At 43.4% G+C, this 14920-nt stretch overlaps 2 protein-coding genes across 7 annotated transcripts in view; one reads left to right on the top strand and one right to left on the bottom strand.

Annotated features, from left to right (window-relative positions):
* Nucleotides 1–216: 216 nt before the first annotated feature.
* Nucleotides 217–12460, top strand: LOC112222148 (mitogen-activated protein kinase kinase kinase 12). Of its 2 annotated transcripts, none has more exons than XM_024384790.2 (14): nucleotides 217–518; nucleotides 1974–2527; nucleotides 3416–3599; nucleotides 3826–4017; nucleotides 4163–4321; nucleotides 4422–4580; nucleotides 4780–4888; nucleotides 5145–5254; nucleotides 5604–5720; nucleotides 5992–6126; nucleotides 6302–7013; nucleotides 7119–7186; nucleotides 7465–7762; nucleotides 10508–12460. In XM_024384790.2, exons 2-14 carry the CDS (start codon nucleotides 2035–2037, stop codon nucleotides 10649–10651), a joined length of 2880 nt encoding a protein of 959 aa, XP_024240558.1. In that variant the 5' UTR covers nucleotides 217–518; nucleotides 1974–2034; the 3' UTR covers nucleotides 10652–12460. The 2 variants fall into 2 exon arrangements, with proteins under 2 accessions (XP_024240558.1, XP_024240557.1); XM_024384789.2 differs by having other exon boundaries at nucleotides 218–518; nucleotides 1974–2536.
* The window catches only part of LOC112222149 (poly(rC)-binding protein 2), a 24480-nt gene continuing 21429 nt past the window's right edge, over nucleotides 11870–14920 (bottom strand). For all 5 annotated transcript variants that reach the window (XM_024384791.2, XM_024384794.2, XM_024384793.2 and 2 more), the window contains exons 12-13: nucleotides 13157–13326; nucleotides 11870–13013 (exon numbers count right to left, since the gene is read on the bottom strand). In XM_024384791.2, the coding sequence (XP_024240559.1) occupies nucleotides 12977–13013; nucleotides 13157–13326 (207 nt within the window). In that variant the 3' untranslated portion in view covers nucleotides 11870–12976. The remainder of the gene's footprint in view (nucleotides 13014–13156; nucleotides 13327–14920) is intronic.

Below are 14920 nucleotides of genomic sequence, written 5' to 3'. Positions count from 1 at the left end.
TGTTTGCAATTCAAATGCCGTTTTGATGAGTGAATGCATGGTGTGTAGACCTTGGTGGACAAATTATTAGCTATACCACATTTGAACCGTTAATTGTGTGTGTAATTTAGAGATTTCCGAAGACAGAACTAAGTAGTCAGTGGAACAGACATGACACGAAGACAGTTGATTAAACTTTGCTGAAAAGATGGAAACCACTGTACAGTTTTGTGGGGGCGATATCCACGCCCCCTTGTGGGTTTGCAACTCCGTGACGTCAATTCAGCACTAGGAAGGAGACAGCTCCCTCCCTCCCCCAACCCTGCGCGCCTCACGTTCCATGGGTCCCCGGTTATTGATAACACAATTTGCCCGCTGGGATTCGTTCTGATAACGTGAACTCGTGGGAAGGGTCTTTCATGCAATACAACGACAGACAGTCCGGAGAAGAAAAAAAACGACGATTGCTCTTAATTATTACATGTAAGGAAGCTGAACCCACCCCTTACTTGAGAACGCGACAGCAACCAGACAGAAAGGTAATGGAATGTCATTCAATTAATTATATAATATAAAATATTATGATGAGATATTCAGGTGCGTTGCCTCATGCAATGTACTCTGTTCACATTAGCATAGGCTACCACCAGGTCAATCTGGCAAAAAATGCATACTCGTCGATTAATACGAAAAATCATATTTCTGCATCAGCCTCATAGTCTGTTACGAAATATTTTATGTTGGTGCCAGAATTCAGTAAATCTACAGACGCTGCGGCAGTTAGACTTGGCATGGACTTGTACGGTTCGGGCATTAATTGACGTACGTCGACTGTGATGCTAGTGAGTGTCATCATCACATCCGTGGTTATTTAAAGATTGATCTTCCTGCGCTTGTGTGAGAAAGAGCTCCTTCACACAGGCCCAGTGTTTTTCCCATTTCACGCTCTCTATTCGCTCGAGAGTCGCGGTTCCCATACTGGGCTACCTTGTAATATGAATTGGGTACATGTGGCAATTCTCTCCCTCCCTCTTACCTCTTACACACACACACACACACACACACACACACACACACACACACACACACACACACACACACACACACACACACACACACACACACACACACCTCAGTGGTTAGGGTTGCAATTTCATCATATTCTGCAGAACTAAAATGTCAGGACTGAAACACATACAGTATTGTATATGTATAGTTTGCAACATTAAAATGTCAAGCCAAGCATGTATCAGGACCATAAGTGTCATTCAATGCATACAGTACCAGGAGAGGCATAGTACTCATCCTTATTGATTCCAGCAGTGCACCATCCATATCCATCACAGTGTAAAACAAGATATAGACTATCCTGACCTATGGTGACCCTCCTACAGGAATCACCCTGGGGATAAAGGTTAGGTCTATTTTGTAGTCAGTGCTATTTCCTTGATTCATTCATAAAACTATTCCCCATTGACTAGCCTTGTAATTACCAGACTGATTACCACTGTCGCGAACATTCATGTAAGCGTGCAAGATCAGGCGGCTTGAGATGCTACTGTTTGACTGCCTCAATCCCATTCATAAATATTAAGATGTGGTCTGCTGAATAATTGAGGCTTTTGTCTTTATTGAGGAGAAACTGGATGTAATGGTTGACTTGCTCTCACGGGAGTTTTTTTTAAAGAAAGAGTAAGATTTCTTTCTTTCTCTCCCTCTCCTCTCCTGCAAAGTAAGGCCCATCTGTCTGCTGGTTCATCTGTTACAGACAGTCATTCTGCATAGTACTTGATTACAATAATCTATAATTTACTTCAACTATGTACCATACTGACAAGGCCAATCACATATCACACACTGTTTTAAAATGAGAAGTCTAGATACAGGTCTATTTCATCAATGGACAGCTTTGAAACAGCCAAATGAATTACACTGATTTATAGTGACTCATTGCATTTTTCCTCTCCTATTCATCTTTGTGTCACTCCATCCAGGCCTCCCCCTCTCCCTCTCTACTCCCATACATCCTTGGTTACTGTGTTGTGGGATCCCCTGATGAGTGGGACCTGCCTCCATGAGCCCCACGCCCCCTCCCCCTCCCTCTCAGGTTTCAGCACCCCCATCTCAGAACCTACCTTCCGCAGGCTGGATGCAGACCCTCCCGCCTGCACCCCAGAGACCGACCTGACCCCCACCCAGTGTGTCCTCCGCAACGTGCTGTGCATCAACACAGGTGGGGCACCAGTTGTGTCAGGCGGAGGTGAGGGGTGCCCCCACACCTGTGGCAGCAGCCCGACCCCCAGCGACGGGCCCCTGGCCCACTTTGACAACAGCGTGCTGAAGTTGCACGAGCATGAAGCCTGCCAGTGTGGGGGCGGGGAGGAGGCAGGGCTTAGCTCAGAGGCTGGGGCCGTCCACAGCCAATCAGACAACATCCGGCTGCAGCAAGGAAGTGGAGGGTTCCTGGAGGGGCTGTTTGGCTGCCTGAAACCCGTCTGGACCATGATCGGGAAAGCCTACTCCACCGAACACAAGCATAACCAGGAAGGTGCGTGGAGTGAGTATAACAGCCAATTCTATGTCACTTCACTATTTGCACAAGGTCTCCTGTGTTTAACAAAGACGTTTGTATACTTTTAGGATACTGAATACCTAACCAATACATGAGAGACACTTCAGAATATTTCACTCTGCGTAGGATATGTACGACACTGAATCTTTTGTCACTTGAAATGTTAGATAGACAAGATGTTGAGGTAAATCCGCACACCATGGTGATGCATTATATACTGTATAAAGGTTCAACTTGACTTAATTTCATTATGGAGGTACATCACTAAAATGGCTTCCATTTTCCTCACTGTTTATCACTCGCTCCTGCCACCATGCCCCACTTTCTCTTTACACGCCCCCTACAATGCTGCTGACGTTACCTGTGCACTAGACTTATTCACACTTAGCTACAGATGACACCAGCAGCTGCCTCCACAGCAGCAGGTCCCTGGAGACCACAACTCTTCTCATGAAGAATTCTCCTGCTTGTCTCTCTTATCCCGCCTACTGGCTTCTTTTTCCTCACAGTGACGAAATTCTCAGTCATTCATCTATCTAATGTACTCTCATGACAGATGATGGGAGGGATGAGAGATTAGATTTGGGGAGATGTGCAGCTGTTTGCCTCTACATCTCTCCCCAACTGCCATCGTACTGTACACTGAGCATATTGATCAAATCGTAGCTATGATGGTACCATGGGGAAAACACCTACTAATTTGCCGATGTAAAGTATTTTTTTTCACAGGAAAGCTTCCTATAAACAGATGATGAGGTTTATATGATACTTCTCAGCTGGTCTGCTTACTGGCCTGGAGTCCTCTCCATCTGCCGCTCATGGCCTGTGACGGACTGTTTCCTTGTGTTGATATTGTGTTTTTAGAATCCTGGGAAGTTCCGTTTGAGGAGATCTCAGACCTGCAGTGGGTGGGCAGTGGGGCCCAGGGTGCCGTCTTCTTGGGGAAGTTCCATGGAGAGGACGTGGCTGTCAAGAAAGTCCGGGACATCAAGGAGACGGAGATCAAGCACCTACGCAAACTCAAGCACCCCAACATAATCACCTTCAAGTGAGGAAAACTCCCTGACCCTGACCCCAAGAAAGCAGTAGAGATTTCTATGAACATATCAACTGTTCGTCCGAGCTATTGTAGCCTTGACCAGGAGGAACTAGCACTCCATCAAGACTGACATCATCAGACACTGACTTTTTCAAATGTTCTCTTCTTTATACTTGTCTCACTGCCTCCTCCCTCCCTCTCCCCATTCCTCCTACTTCCTCTCTCACTCCCCCAGGGGTATCTGCACCCAGGCTCCCTGCTATTGTATCCTGATGGAGTACTGTGCGCAGGGCCAGCTGTACGAGGTGCTAAGGGCGGGCAGGAACATCACCCCCTCCCTACTCATCGACTGGGCCATGGGCATTGCCGGGGGCATGAACTACTTACACCTCCACAAGATCATCCACAGAGACCTCAAGTCCCCCAAGTGAGTCACTGTGCTGGGTATTATCAAAACCATCTGCCTATAGACCAGAAGGCCCCAAAGTAAATCAATTAGCTCTTTCATTAAAAAATGTATTTTCTGGCTTAAGAACATCTAAAAAAAAAGTGTTTTGCTCTATCCATGGCAGTATGCTGATTACACATGATGACTTGGTGAAGATCTCTGACTTTGGCACCTCCAAGGAGCTCATTGATAAGAGCATGAAGATGTCTTTTGCTGGTACGGTGGCCTGGATGGCCCCAGAGGTCATTCGGAATGAACCCGTATCAGAGAAGGTGGACATCTGGTAAGTGAAGGAATTCAACTTATTGACCATAGAAAAGAGGACCAATGCAATTCCATCTCTGATCAGTGATCACTAATATAAAGAGTGTTGTGAACTGCAGGTCGTTTGGGGTGGTGTTGTGGGAAATGCTGACCGGGGAGGTCCCCTATAAGGATGTGGACTCCTCCGCCATCATCTGGGGGGTGGGCAACAACAGCCTGAACCTCCCTATCCCCAAGAGCTGCCCCGATGGCTTCAAAATCCTCCTGAGGCAGTGCTGGTGAGTGGAGATGGTGGGAGGGAGGGAAGGAGTGGGAGAAAGAGAGGGATGGTGGAAAAGAGGAGAGAGGAGGTAGTGGAAATAGATAGAGGGAAATTATTTCCTTTGAAATCTTTCCTAGGTAGACTTGGCCCATGTAGATCCATAATGATTATATAGGAGATATACCAAACTTGTCTCTCACTCCTCGGTTTTGCAGGAACTGTAAACCCAGAAATAGACCCTCTTTCCGTCAGATCCTCCTCCATCTGGATATAGCCTCAGCTGATGTCCTCTCCACCCCACAGGAGACATACTTCAAGTCTCAGGTAGCCTACTCGACACTATGCCACACACACACAACATAATGAATGTACACACAAACAAACACATTTACAGAAACGCACACGCACACACACACATAAACACACACACACACACACACACACACACACACACACACACACACACACACACACACACACACACACACACACACACACACACACACACACACACACACACACACACACACACACACACACACACACACAGAGTGCCTAAGTCTGTGTGTGTGTTGAGCAGGCTGAGTGGCGGGAGGAGGTGAAGCAGCACTTTGAGAAGATTAAGTCTGATGGGACCTGTCTGCACCGACTGGACGAGGAACTGATCAACCGACGCAGAGAGGAGCTCAGGTCTGTACCACAACACTCTGACAGACAGAGTTACTCTTCTCTTTTACCTGCTGGAAGTGATGCAATGCCAGTATTATATAAGAGAATGCCACCAGTGCCTTGTTATGAGCTGTGTAACTACAGTACAGCAGCCCAGGGTCATGTAGACAGGCAGTTTCACTAACATCAAATGGCTCCAGTTCCTTTACTCTTCCTTTATCTACCTTTGGAGATATAAAAAAGAAAGAAAGAGATGGAGAGAGGGAAAAAAATCAAATAAATAGGCTCAGGGCGCATTTCTGTTACACAGCATTTGGATTCTTTCATGCGTAAACATGATGTCACTTCTTGTGCACTGTTTTCTATTCAGGCACGCTCTGGACATCCGTGAGCACTATGAGAGGAAACTGGAGAGGGCCAACAACCTCTACATGGAGCTCAATGCTGTCATGCTGCAGCTGGAGCTCAAAGAGAAAGAGCTACAGAAGTAGGTGGATCCATCAGGCAAAGCACTTCAATGCATGTCGAGTTGTTCAGCAAATTCTCAGATCATTTATAAAGAAAATTCTAATTTAGCACATCAATCATATCAGCTAGGATGGTATATAGACATACTGAACAGGCAGTGTTTGAAAATAAGTGGATAATAAGTATTTGGTAATTAGGGTTATAGAAGATACAAGTCATAGAATATGTAGAACAGAGTAGTTACTGGATTTCGCATGCAATCAACTTTAATCGTGTTGATGTGTACCTAGGAGAGAGCAGTCTTTAGATAAGAAGTTTCCAGGACTGTTCAAGCACCACAGCTCCAGACAGACTAGCTCCTCCAACTCCATGGACAAACTCATCAAGAAGAGAAACGTCTCACAGAAACTGCCCTCTGGAAAGAGGTGAGCGTTAATTCCGAGAGCCAAAAGCATAGGAGGCAAGGGTAGTTCTAATGTGAACCCAATGCAGAATTAACTTACTCATGTAACCCAATTGAAATCACTTTAAATAAATGTATAATCAGATTATATCACAATGTATCTGACCATTGTTTTCTATTCTATCCTGTTCTCACAGGCCAGACATCCTCAAGTCAGAGGTGATCATTCCCAAGATGGATTCCTCCGTGATGCAGGTCACCATCCCCTCCTGCACCAACAGGGGCTCCACGTCTCCTAGCCGCTCACGGAGGATCAAGACCCGCCACCGCAAGCCTGGCAAGGGCAGCAGCGGGGACCTAGCTGGCCTGAAGGCCACTCAACCCTCCCCTGGCGGGGACAACCCTGCCCAGGCCAACAGCTTCAGCACGGAACCCTCTAAACAGCTCCTGGACCCCAGCGCAGTCTTGCGGGCCCTGGGCCACGAGCAGCAGCAGAGGCAGCTGTCCTCCTCCAGCCCAGACCTCATATGCACCACGCTGGCAGCTGAGGGCCAGGGGAAAGGAGAGACCACCATGGGGGGGCTGGAGAAGGGTGGCAGCCTGAGTGCCTCCGCGGGCCTGGGGGGGTCCGAGCGGGGAGCGGCAGGTCTGGATGACCTCACAGAGACGCCCCCGCATAGCAACACTCCCAGTGAGGACGCAGCATCATTCCCCTTCTCTAGCAGCCCAGACTCGCCATGTGGGAGGGGGGTGACCGCCGGGAGGGGGTCTGTGCTGGGTGCCCCACGCCTGCCCCACGATGGGGACTATAAGGAGGAGGGAGTGAGTGGTGTGAAGTTACCCCGGGTGGCGTCAGGGCACCTCACCCCCTCAGCTATCCTGTACAGGGCAGCCATCACACGCAAACAGGTACAGTCCTAATGAAAAGCTAGTCATGTTCAGTATGTACTCTCTCCTTTCATCTCTGTGAATGTGTTTAGCTAACTCCCTCTGTTCTATGGGCTGTGTCCACAGAGGCGTGGCGTGTCTTCGGAAGAGGAGGAGGGGGAGGTTGACAGCGAAGTGGAGTTGCCATGGAGACGGTGAGAATGTTGATGTACTCCAGTACCCAAAAAACTGCCCGTAATTTACCTTTGTCTCATCATTGATCTGTGATATGATTTTAGGAATCACAGGGTTTGACACCATTATGAAAATGACATTTGTAATTCCAATCAGAGATGTTTTGTGTTGCTAGTATAAGTGAATCTGCAAGTGACATGCAGTATGATGACTATTAATTATGGAATTAATCAAAACTGAAACAAAAGTGGATTCTTCCTTTCTTTTATCTCCCTCTTCTCTCGTTCGTTCTCCCCAGACGTCCGACCAGCATCAACCAGTGCCAGTCGGGATCCACCTTCAGTTCAGAGAACCTCTCTGTGTCAGACGGCGAGGAAGGTCACACCACCGACCACTCCCACAGTGGCACCCCGGACGTGGTCAGCACCAACACGGACGACCGTCTGTACGACCGCAGCGATGACCTCCTGTCGCAGGGGTCAGAGTTCCCGGCAGACAACACGGACCTGGCGCAGGGCTCTGACGGGCTGTCTGAGAGGAAAGGTACTCTGGGCCAGGTCAAAGCCCTGCTAGATGCTGCACAGAATCCTAATGAGGTAACACAATCTGATACTGGCACTTTTGTAGCGCACACCCCCGCAGCCCCTGCAAGATGGGGGGGGGGGGGGTCCACGAGCTTTGACCTAGCTTTAAAAATCCCTCTTTTTTTAAAATAGTTAAATGTTTTTTATTCAGTTCCATTATTTGATCTTAAAATGTACATTTACGGGAATTTTATAAGGGAAAAGTTTTTGTTTTTGAAATACGTTCAGTACTATAAATGTCCATGTCAGTTCTATGCTTGGAAATGCCGTTGTCCGGAGCAAAGCATCCCAATATTTTTGCAATAATGGATATTAGCTGAAAAATTATCTTATGTAGTTTCTTGCAATAGCCCTCTGTGACTTTAAATAATATTTTTCTCAAAACTGTAATTCTTCAAAGATGTTTCTTCAAGATATTTCTTCAAGTGCATACCACTTGAAGAAATAGTCAGAAAAACACAAAATTCTTCAGATTTTTGTCTATTGTCAACTCAACTCCATCAGAGTTCTGAAAGATCTGATAGAAAGGTTATGTTTTTATCTGGGATTTTCAAATGAATAATATTCCATATTTTACAAATGTTTGTGTTGAACTTTAATTTTTCAGGCAAAAAATATGTCTGTTTTGAGTATCTGTTGTCAAATCCGTCAGTGGCTTGTCACCCCGTCTCTGATGGCTAACCCCCTTAAAATATATATTTGTCAATATTCTGAATTATGTTTTTCAATTACTAGCTAGGTTTACATCCAATTGGTGACAGATTTTCATGCGAATACTCCAGAATCCGCAAAAAGAAAATATGCGCATTTTCCCACCAGTTGTATATTTCCACTAAATGGACTTGTTGAGAAAAAAATCAGTGCGTGATGACGTAGTGCATACAAAATGTACTTTTTTGTAATAGTTTTGTCTCAAAAACTTTTGCGTTAAATAGCAAATGTGCCTCCATCGGTCTTGGCGCCTGCGCTCTAGCCAACAGCTTGCAGATACAGTGCGGGTAGGCAGTGTGGGTTGTCTAGTCTACATGATGAGATTCTTATGGATAAGAGCAAGAATATTTGTATTTGTTAAATGGTAGTCAAGCATCGACCATCATATCACCAGAATAAGACCCTCGATATTTATTGGAAAGCAGCATCAAGCTCATAACCATGTACTTTCCACACTGTGTAGGTCATCGTAATTTATTTCATATGTAGCCTATAAACTGCATGGTTTCCTGAGTCGTAGTGGGAGAACCACACACCATATCATCACGTGACTCCAAATTTATTTCGAAATGATGGTTATTTGATCAATATTTGCACATAATGGCGTTTCCATCAACGTTTCCAACATAATACATTTTACCGACACAGAAAGATTCCGTAGAGGTTAAACAATTGAAATATTTGCTGTGCAAGACCTAAGGGATAATGTTTGTTTTAGAAATGTTGTTTTATGTTTTAAATCTAGAAATGCATGCATGCTTTTTATGGTGTCTGAGTTAATTGTTCATTTTTATGGTGTCTGGTTAATTGCATTTCTTCTTTTTTTTAAGAAAAGGAGGTTGTTCTTTTACCTGGTGTGATAACACTTTGGTCTATCAAAATATATATGAAACATTTTGTAAATATTAAGACAAATATTTGTGGGAAAAAATAATCCCTGTGCTCTAAAACAGCAAAATATTCTGTCAGCCTTATAGCAAAATGTGTAAAATAGCATGAGATTAGCTATAAAACTGCAATTTTTTTCTCTCTGCCCCATGGCAAAAATAGTATTTACTCAGACATCGCGGGGGCCCTGCGACCTTTTCCACATTTTGTGTTACAGCCTGAATTTAAAATGTATTAAATTGCGATTTTGTGTCACTGGCTTACAAACAATACCGCATAATGTCAAGTTTTAAAAAAAATTGTACTAATTAAGTAGCATGTTCGAACAAGAGTAAATAGAGCCAAATATATTTATGAAATTCACCTTGTCTGAGAGAGATTTACATGGTTATCAAAATTTCAAGCCACACGAAACAGCCCTTAATTTAATCGTTCCTAAAATCCCCTATGGGAAAAATGAATGGTGGGAAAACGATTGGAACCATTTCTCTGTTTGACCGCTAGGTTTTATGGGTATTATGACACCTCCACTGTGGGGCTGCATAGCAGCTGTTCGTCTGCTATTGCACAAGTCGGCTTGATTGGTTGCGGTCTCTCCCTCGCTGCTTCTCATGTCACTCGCTCACACAGTACGTCCCCTACCCCGCTTGCTAGAGCGGCACCGCTCTCTCCCTCTCATGCTTTACCAGCTCTGGTTCATCAAACATGATTTTCTGCTGCTTCCCTCACTCGGCTCGGCCCTGGTTTGGATCCGACCATGTCTATACGGAATGGGTCTAGTTGTCTTCGGGTCCGTTTGGAACGGGTATCTGTATTTAAATTGTTTTATTTATGCATATCGGGTCCAGGTGGGAAAGCCCCAGGTCCATTTTGGAATGGGTCCAACTTCACAGCTGTATTTAATTCAGGCTGTAACACAACAAAATGTGAAATAAGTCAAGGAGTATGAATACATTCTGAAGACACTGTACTTGTACCTATAATTTATCTATTCATTACCACCAGTTTCTAATCTACAACTTCTAGTGTGAAGTTTTTTTTAATTATACCACAATCTCTTCTTCGATAGTGATTAACGGTTCCCATAACTCTGAGGTTTCAGTTGATTCTGTAATCTACCTCTAGCATAATGTTTCTCTCTCCATCTTTACCCCTCAGAGTCAGGCCCTGTGCGACGACTCAGACTGCGACAGCGCTGAGCTTGACCAGTCAGGAAGTGGGGAGCCCAGTCATCCACCCAGCAGTGGGGCCTGTGCACCTCCATCAGGGTCCCATTTTGGGCATCAACGAGGGCCTCCATAGAGCCAACACACTGGACACTATAGAAATACAGCTACCTTACAGTAAACAACCATCACAAGAGCCTACATATGCCAGTCTCTAAAGCAGGACTTGACTGAATGTGATGAGGGGTCACATCCACTTAGCCTGAGCTATGACAAGTTATCTACCAGTGTCTTATAAAGCAATATGGGTTTGTTAGTTAGCAAGCCTTCATAAGACAATGCAGGTGATTTGTTATAAACTGATAGCAGTTATGACAGTTTGTAATATCTGACTTGTTTGGATTTGATTTTATAGACTTTAGATAAGTGTTAATACAAGTACCTATAGCCACTGCTCCAGTTCAGGGAAAAAAATATACTCAGAAATACAAACTGTCCCCTTTGGTAACTTGCCATCTGGTACTTTACCATCACTGCTCTTGGAGGACCCTAATTTCTAATTCACTTTTTTCTCTCATGCAAATTAATAATAATGTAGATATATGTGGATATCACATGACAAAAATCTAAATGTATTTTATGTGTAAGACAAGAACTGATGTAAGAAAAAGCCGTATGCAGCCCAATGAACAAATGCATGACTACACATGCTTATATTTTAAGTTTTGGATGTATCCATTTTATATTTTGTGAGAAGGTTTACACTTTTTTACCCTGTATTCTTTCCATACATTTTTATTATTATTGATGTCGGCACTTAAATAGTTATGTCAAAGGGGAATGAAAAGCTCACCGAAATGTTCCCTTTCATGGATAGGTCCCTCAGTTGGTAATGTTAAAGTCATACTTTGATCTTAACTCTCCTACCACTGAGTTTTGAATACACATCCCTTTAAGATCACACAGGAATTAGCCAGAACAGAGAATACTCTGGTAGAAGTAGTGGAATAGTAAGCATCCTTTGAATTTCAAGAGGTTTACACATGAACTGTAAAATAGGAATGATATCAAAATCCAAATATTATGAGGAACAATAAAATAAACTGTTGGTAAATCGTCAAGGTGTGACAGGTGTTATATTTGGGAATATGTAGCCTTGAAGACCCTATGACTAGGTGATACCCCTGTATGACAAAGTCAAATCCAATAAAAATAAAACCAAAACGCGCAACAACTACATTGTACCATTTCTATTCATCGAGTTCAGGCAGTTTATTTTTACATTAGTAGTAGGAAAATTACTCATGTTTACCCCAGGAAATGTTAAAATAAAAAGACTGCTTACAGCCAGAAGTAGTTTAAGCGTTTCACATTTTTATTTCTGTATTTAAGTTCAACAATTCAGTTGCACCCAAATCTACAATAGTTTGAAAACGTGCACAAAAACATGTTTCTTCATCCTGCAAAGAATAATACAAAATAAAAATCTGACCCAGGCAAAGGAGGAAACTAGTGTTAGTTATATAATCTCCCTTCTAGTTATTTTAAATTAATACCTCAAGTCTGATCATATAAAGACCCACAAGTCTTTTTGGGGAGTTTTGCCCCTAGCCCACCGCAGTTAAAAAAAATATTTTCTCTATTTAAAACAAATATTCCAATGTTATTATCATTATTATTTTAGTAATTTCTGAGAAAATAAATCCATCCCTCCAGTCCATTGTCTCTGGATTACCATGCCCCACCCACCCAACCACCCAACCCTATCAGAATCCAGTACAACACTCAAATGTCCAGATAAAAAAAAAAAAGAGGATGGAAACAGGAATGACAAAATAATTATACAGTAAATAAGAGGTGACACAGAATTCAGTTAAATTCTCCTCATAGTCCCACTTTAGAGACGTTTCAATTATTTTCTGACATTGTCTTTCATTACATTTTTTTTTAAAAAGAGTACATCATTTACACCCCACGTATACCCATTGCCCACAATGCCTCGTTCTGGAAGTTCAGCTTTAAAGAATGTCAAATATCAGTGAATTCTAACACGAGGACTGGTGTGTATTAAATAAAAAATAAATACAGATAAAAATTAATCAAATGCAGGGGAAAAAAACAGTCCATCTAGTATGTTATTATTGGGTATTCTTTTTAAAAACATTTTGTAAGAAAAATCTGACAAAATATTATGCTTTTTCAGATTTCTCCCATTTCAAAACAGAACATCAAAAAATTACCAAAGACAAAATCTTTCAAAATAACTATTTGCAAAGGGAATTTAAAAACATAAATAAATAAAATACATTGATGTAATTACAACTGAGTATGTAGGTGTTTAACCAAAGGAAAAGAGAAAACAGTAAGTTGAAAATACTTGGTTTTTGCATTAACTTCAGTGAGGGACTCTGTAAAAAAGCAGGGGGGGGGTTACGTCAGGTGCTGATGAAGATCCTCCGTGTCAGTTGGCTGCCAGTCCAGTAGCTTCAGAGGACAGCCTACAGCAACACAACAAACGAGGTGAATCAAAACAAAAAAACTAACATTTGTATACAAGCTGCTTTCATTTCCCAGTCATACTAGTCTAGTCCTCTTATTTTGAACCATGACATATCAGTAGTTCCAGTGTGTCGTCCCTTACCTGGCATTTATCAGGTACTCAGCCAGGCTGATGCCGGCAGGGGAGCCGGTGATGGTAACCTGCCTGTCAGTGGAGCCCTCCACTTGGTTGGCGATCTTGATCTGAGCCCCAGACATCTGACGGATCTCATTGATCTTAGCCCCCTGACGGCCAATGATGCAGCCAATCAACTGAGGCAAGGAAGGGAAGAAGGAGCGAGTCAGAGAATACAAGACATTTCAACCACTTCAAGAGATGCAGTGCATTCGGAAAGTATTCAGACCCCTTGACTTTTTCCACATTTTGACATGTTAAAACCTTAATCTATTTTCTCATTGATCCACACACACACACACACACACACACACACACACACACACACACCAGGTTTTTAGAAATTCTTGCAAATGTATTTAAAAAAAAATGAAACACGAAATATCACATGTACATAAGTATTCAGACCCTTTACTCAGTAATTTGTTGAAGCACCTTTGGCAGCAATTACAGCCTCAAGTCTTCTTGGGTATAACGCTTCAAGCTTGGCAAACCTGTATTTTGGGAGTTTATCCCATTCTCTGCAGATCCTCTCAAGCTCTGTCAGGCTGGATGGGGAGCGTCACTGCACACCCATTTCTGGCCTCTCCAGAGATGTTAGATCGGGTTCAAGTCCAGGCCACTTAACGACATTCAGAGACTTGTCCCAAAGCCACTCCTGTGTTGTCTTGGCTGTGTGCTCAGGGTCATTGTCGTTGTCTGAGGTCCTGAGCAGGTTTTCATCAAGGTTCTCTGTACTTTGCGTCATTCATCTTTGCTTCGATCCTGACTAGTCTCCCAGTCCATGCCCGTGAAAAACATCCCCACAGCATGATGCTGCCACCACCGTGCTTCACCATAGGGATGGTGCCAGGTTTCCTCCAGATGTGATGCTTGGCAGTCAGGCCAAAGAGTTCAATCTTGGTTTCATCAGACCAGATAATCTTGTTTCTCATGGTCAGTCCTTAGGTGCCTTTTGGCAAACTCCAAGCAGGCTGTGATGTGCCTTTTACTAAAGTGTGGCTTCCGTCTGGCCACTCAAACATAAAAGGCCTGATTGGAGGAGTGCTGCAGAGATTGGGCTCTTCTGGATGTTTCTCCCATCTCCACAGAGAAACTCTGGAGCTCTGTCAGAGTGACCATCGGGTTCTTGGTGGTTCCAAACTTCTTCCATTTAAGAATGATGGAGGCCATTGTGTTCTTGGGGACATTCAATGCTGCAGACATTTTTTGGTACCTTTTCCCCGGACCTGTGCTTCGACACAATCCTGTCTCGGAGCTCTACGGACAATTCCTTAGACCTCATGGCTTGGTCTTTGCTCTGACATACACTGTCAACTGTAGGACATTATATAGACAGGTGTGTGCCTTTCCAAATCATGTCCAATCAATTTAATTTACCACAGGTGGACTCCAATCAAGTCGTAGAAACATCAAGGATGATCAATGGAAACAGGATGCACCGGAGCTCAATTTGGAGTCTCATAGCAAAGGGTCCAAATAGTTATGTAAATAAGTCATGTTTTTTCTCATTAATGAATTTGCCAACATTTCTAAAAACCTGGTTCTCTCCATCATTATGAGGTATTGTGTGGAGATTCAGGGAAAAAAATGATTTAATAAATTTTAGAATAAGGGTGTAATGTAACAAAATATGGAAAAAGTCAAAGGGGTCTGACTACTCCCCGAACACACTGTAAATGGAAGTTCGATTTAAATACGTTTCTGCTAAGAACACAGATCAGACAAGTA

Source organism: Oncorhynchus tshawytscha, linkage group LG22 (assembly GCF_018296145.1).
Source record: "Oncorhynchus tshawytscha isolate Ot180627B linkage group LG22, Otsh_v2.0, whole genome shotgun sequence".
Classification (NCBI taxonomy): Eukaryota; Metazoa; Chordata; class Actinopteri; order Salmoniformes; family Salmonidae; genus Oncorhynchus; species Oncorhynchus tshawytscha.
The sequence above is the reverse complement of the archived record's forward strand: the minus strand, read 5'-3'. Positions and strand labels throughout refer to the sequence as shown.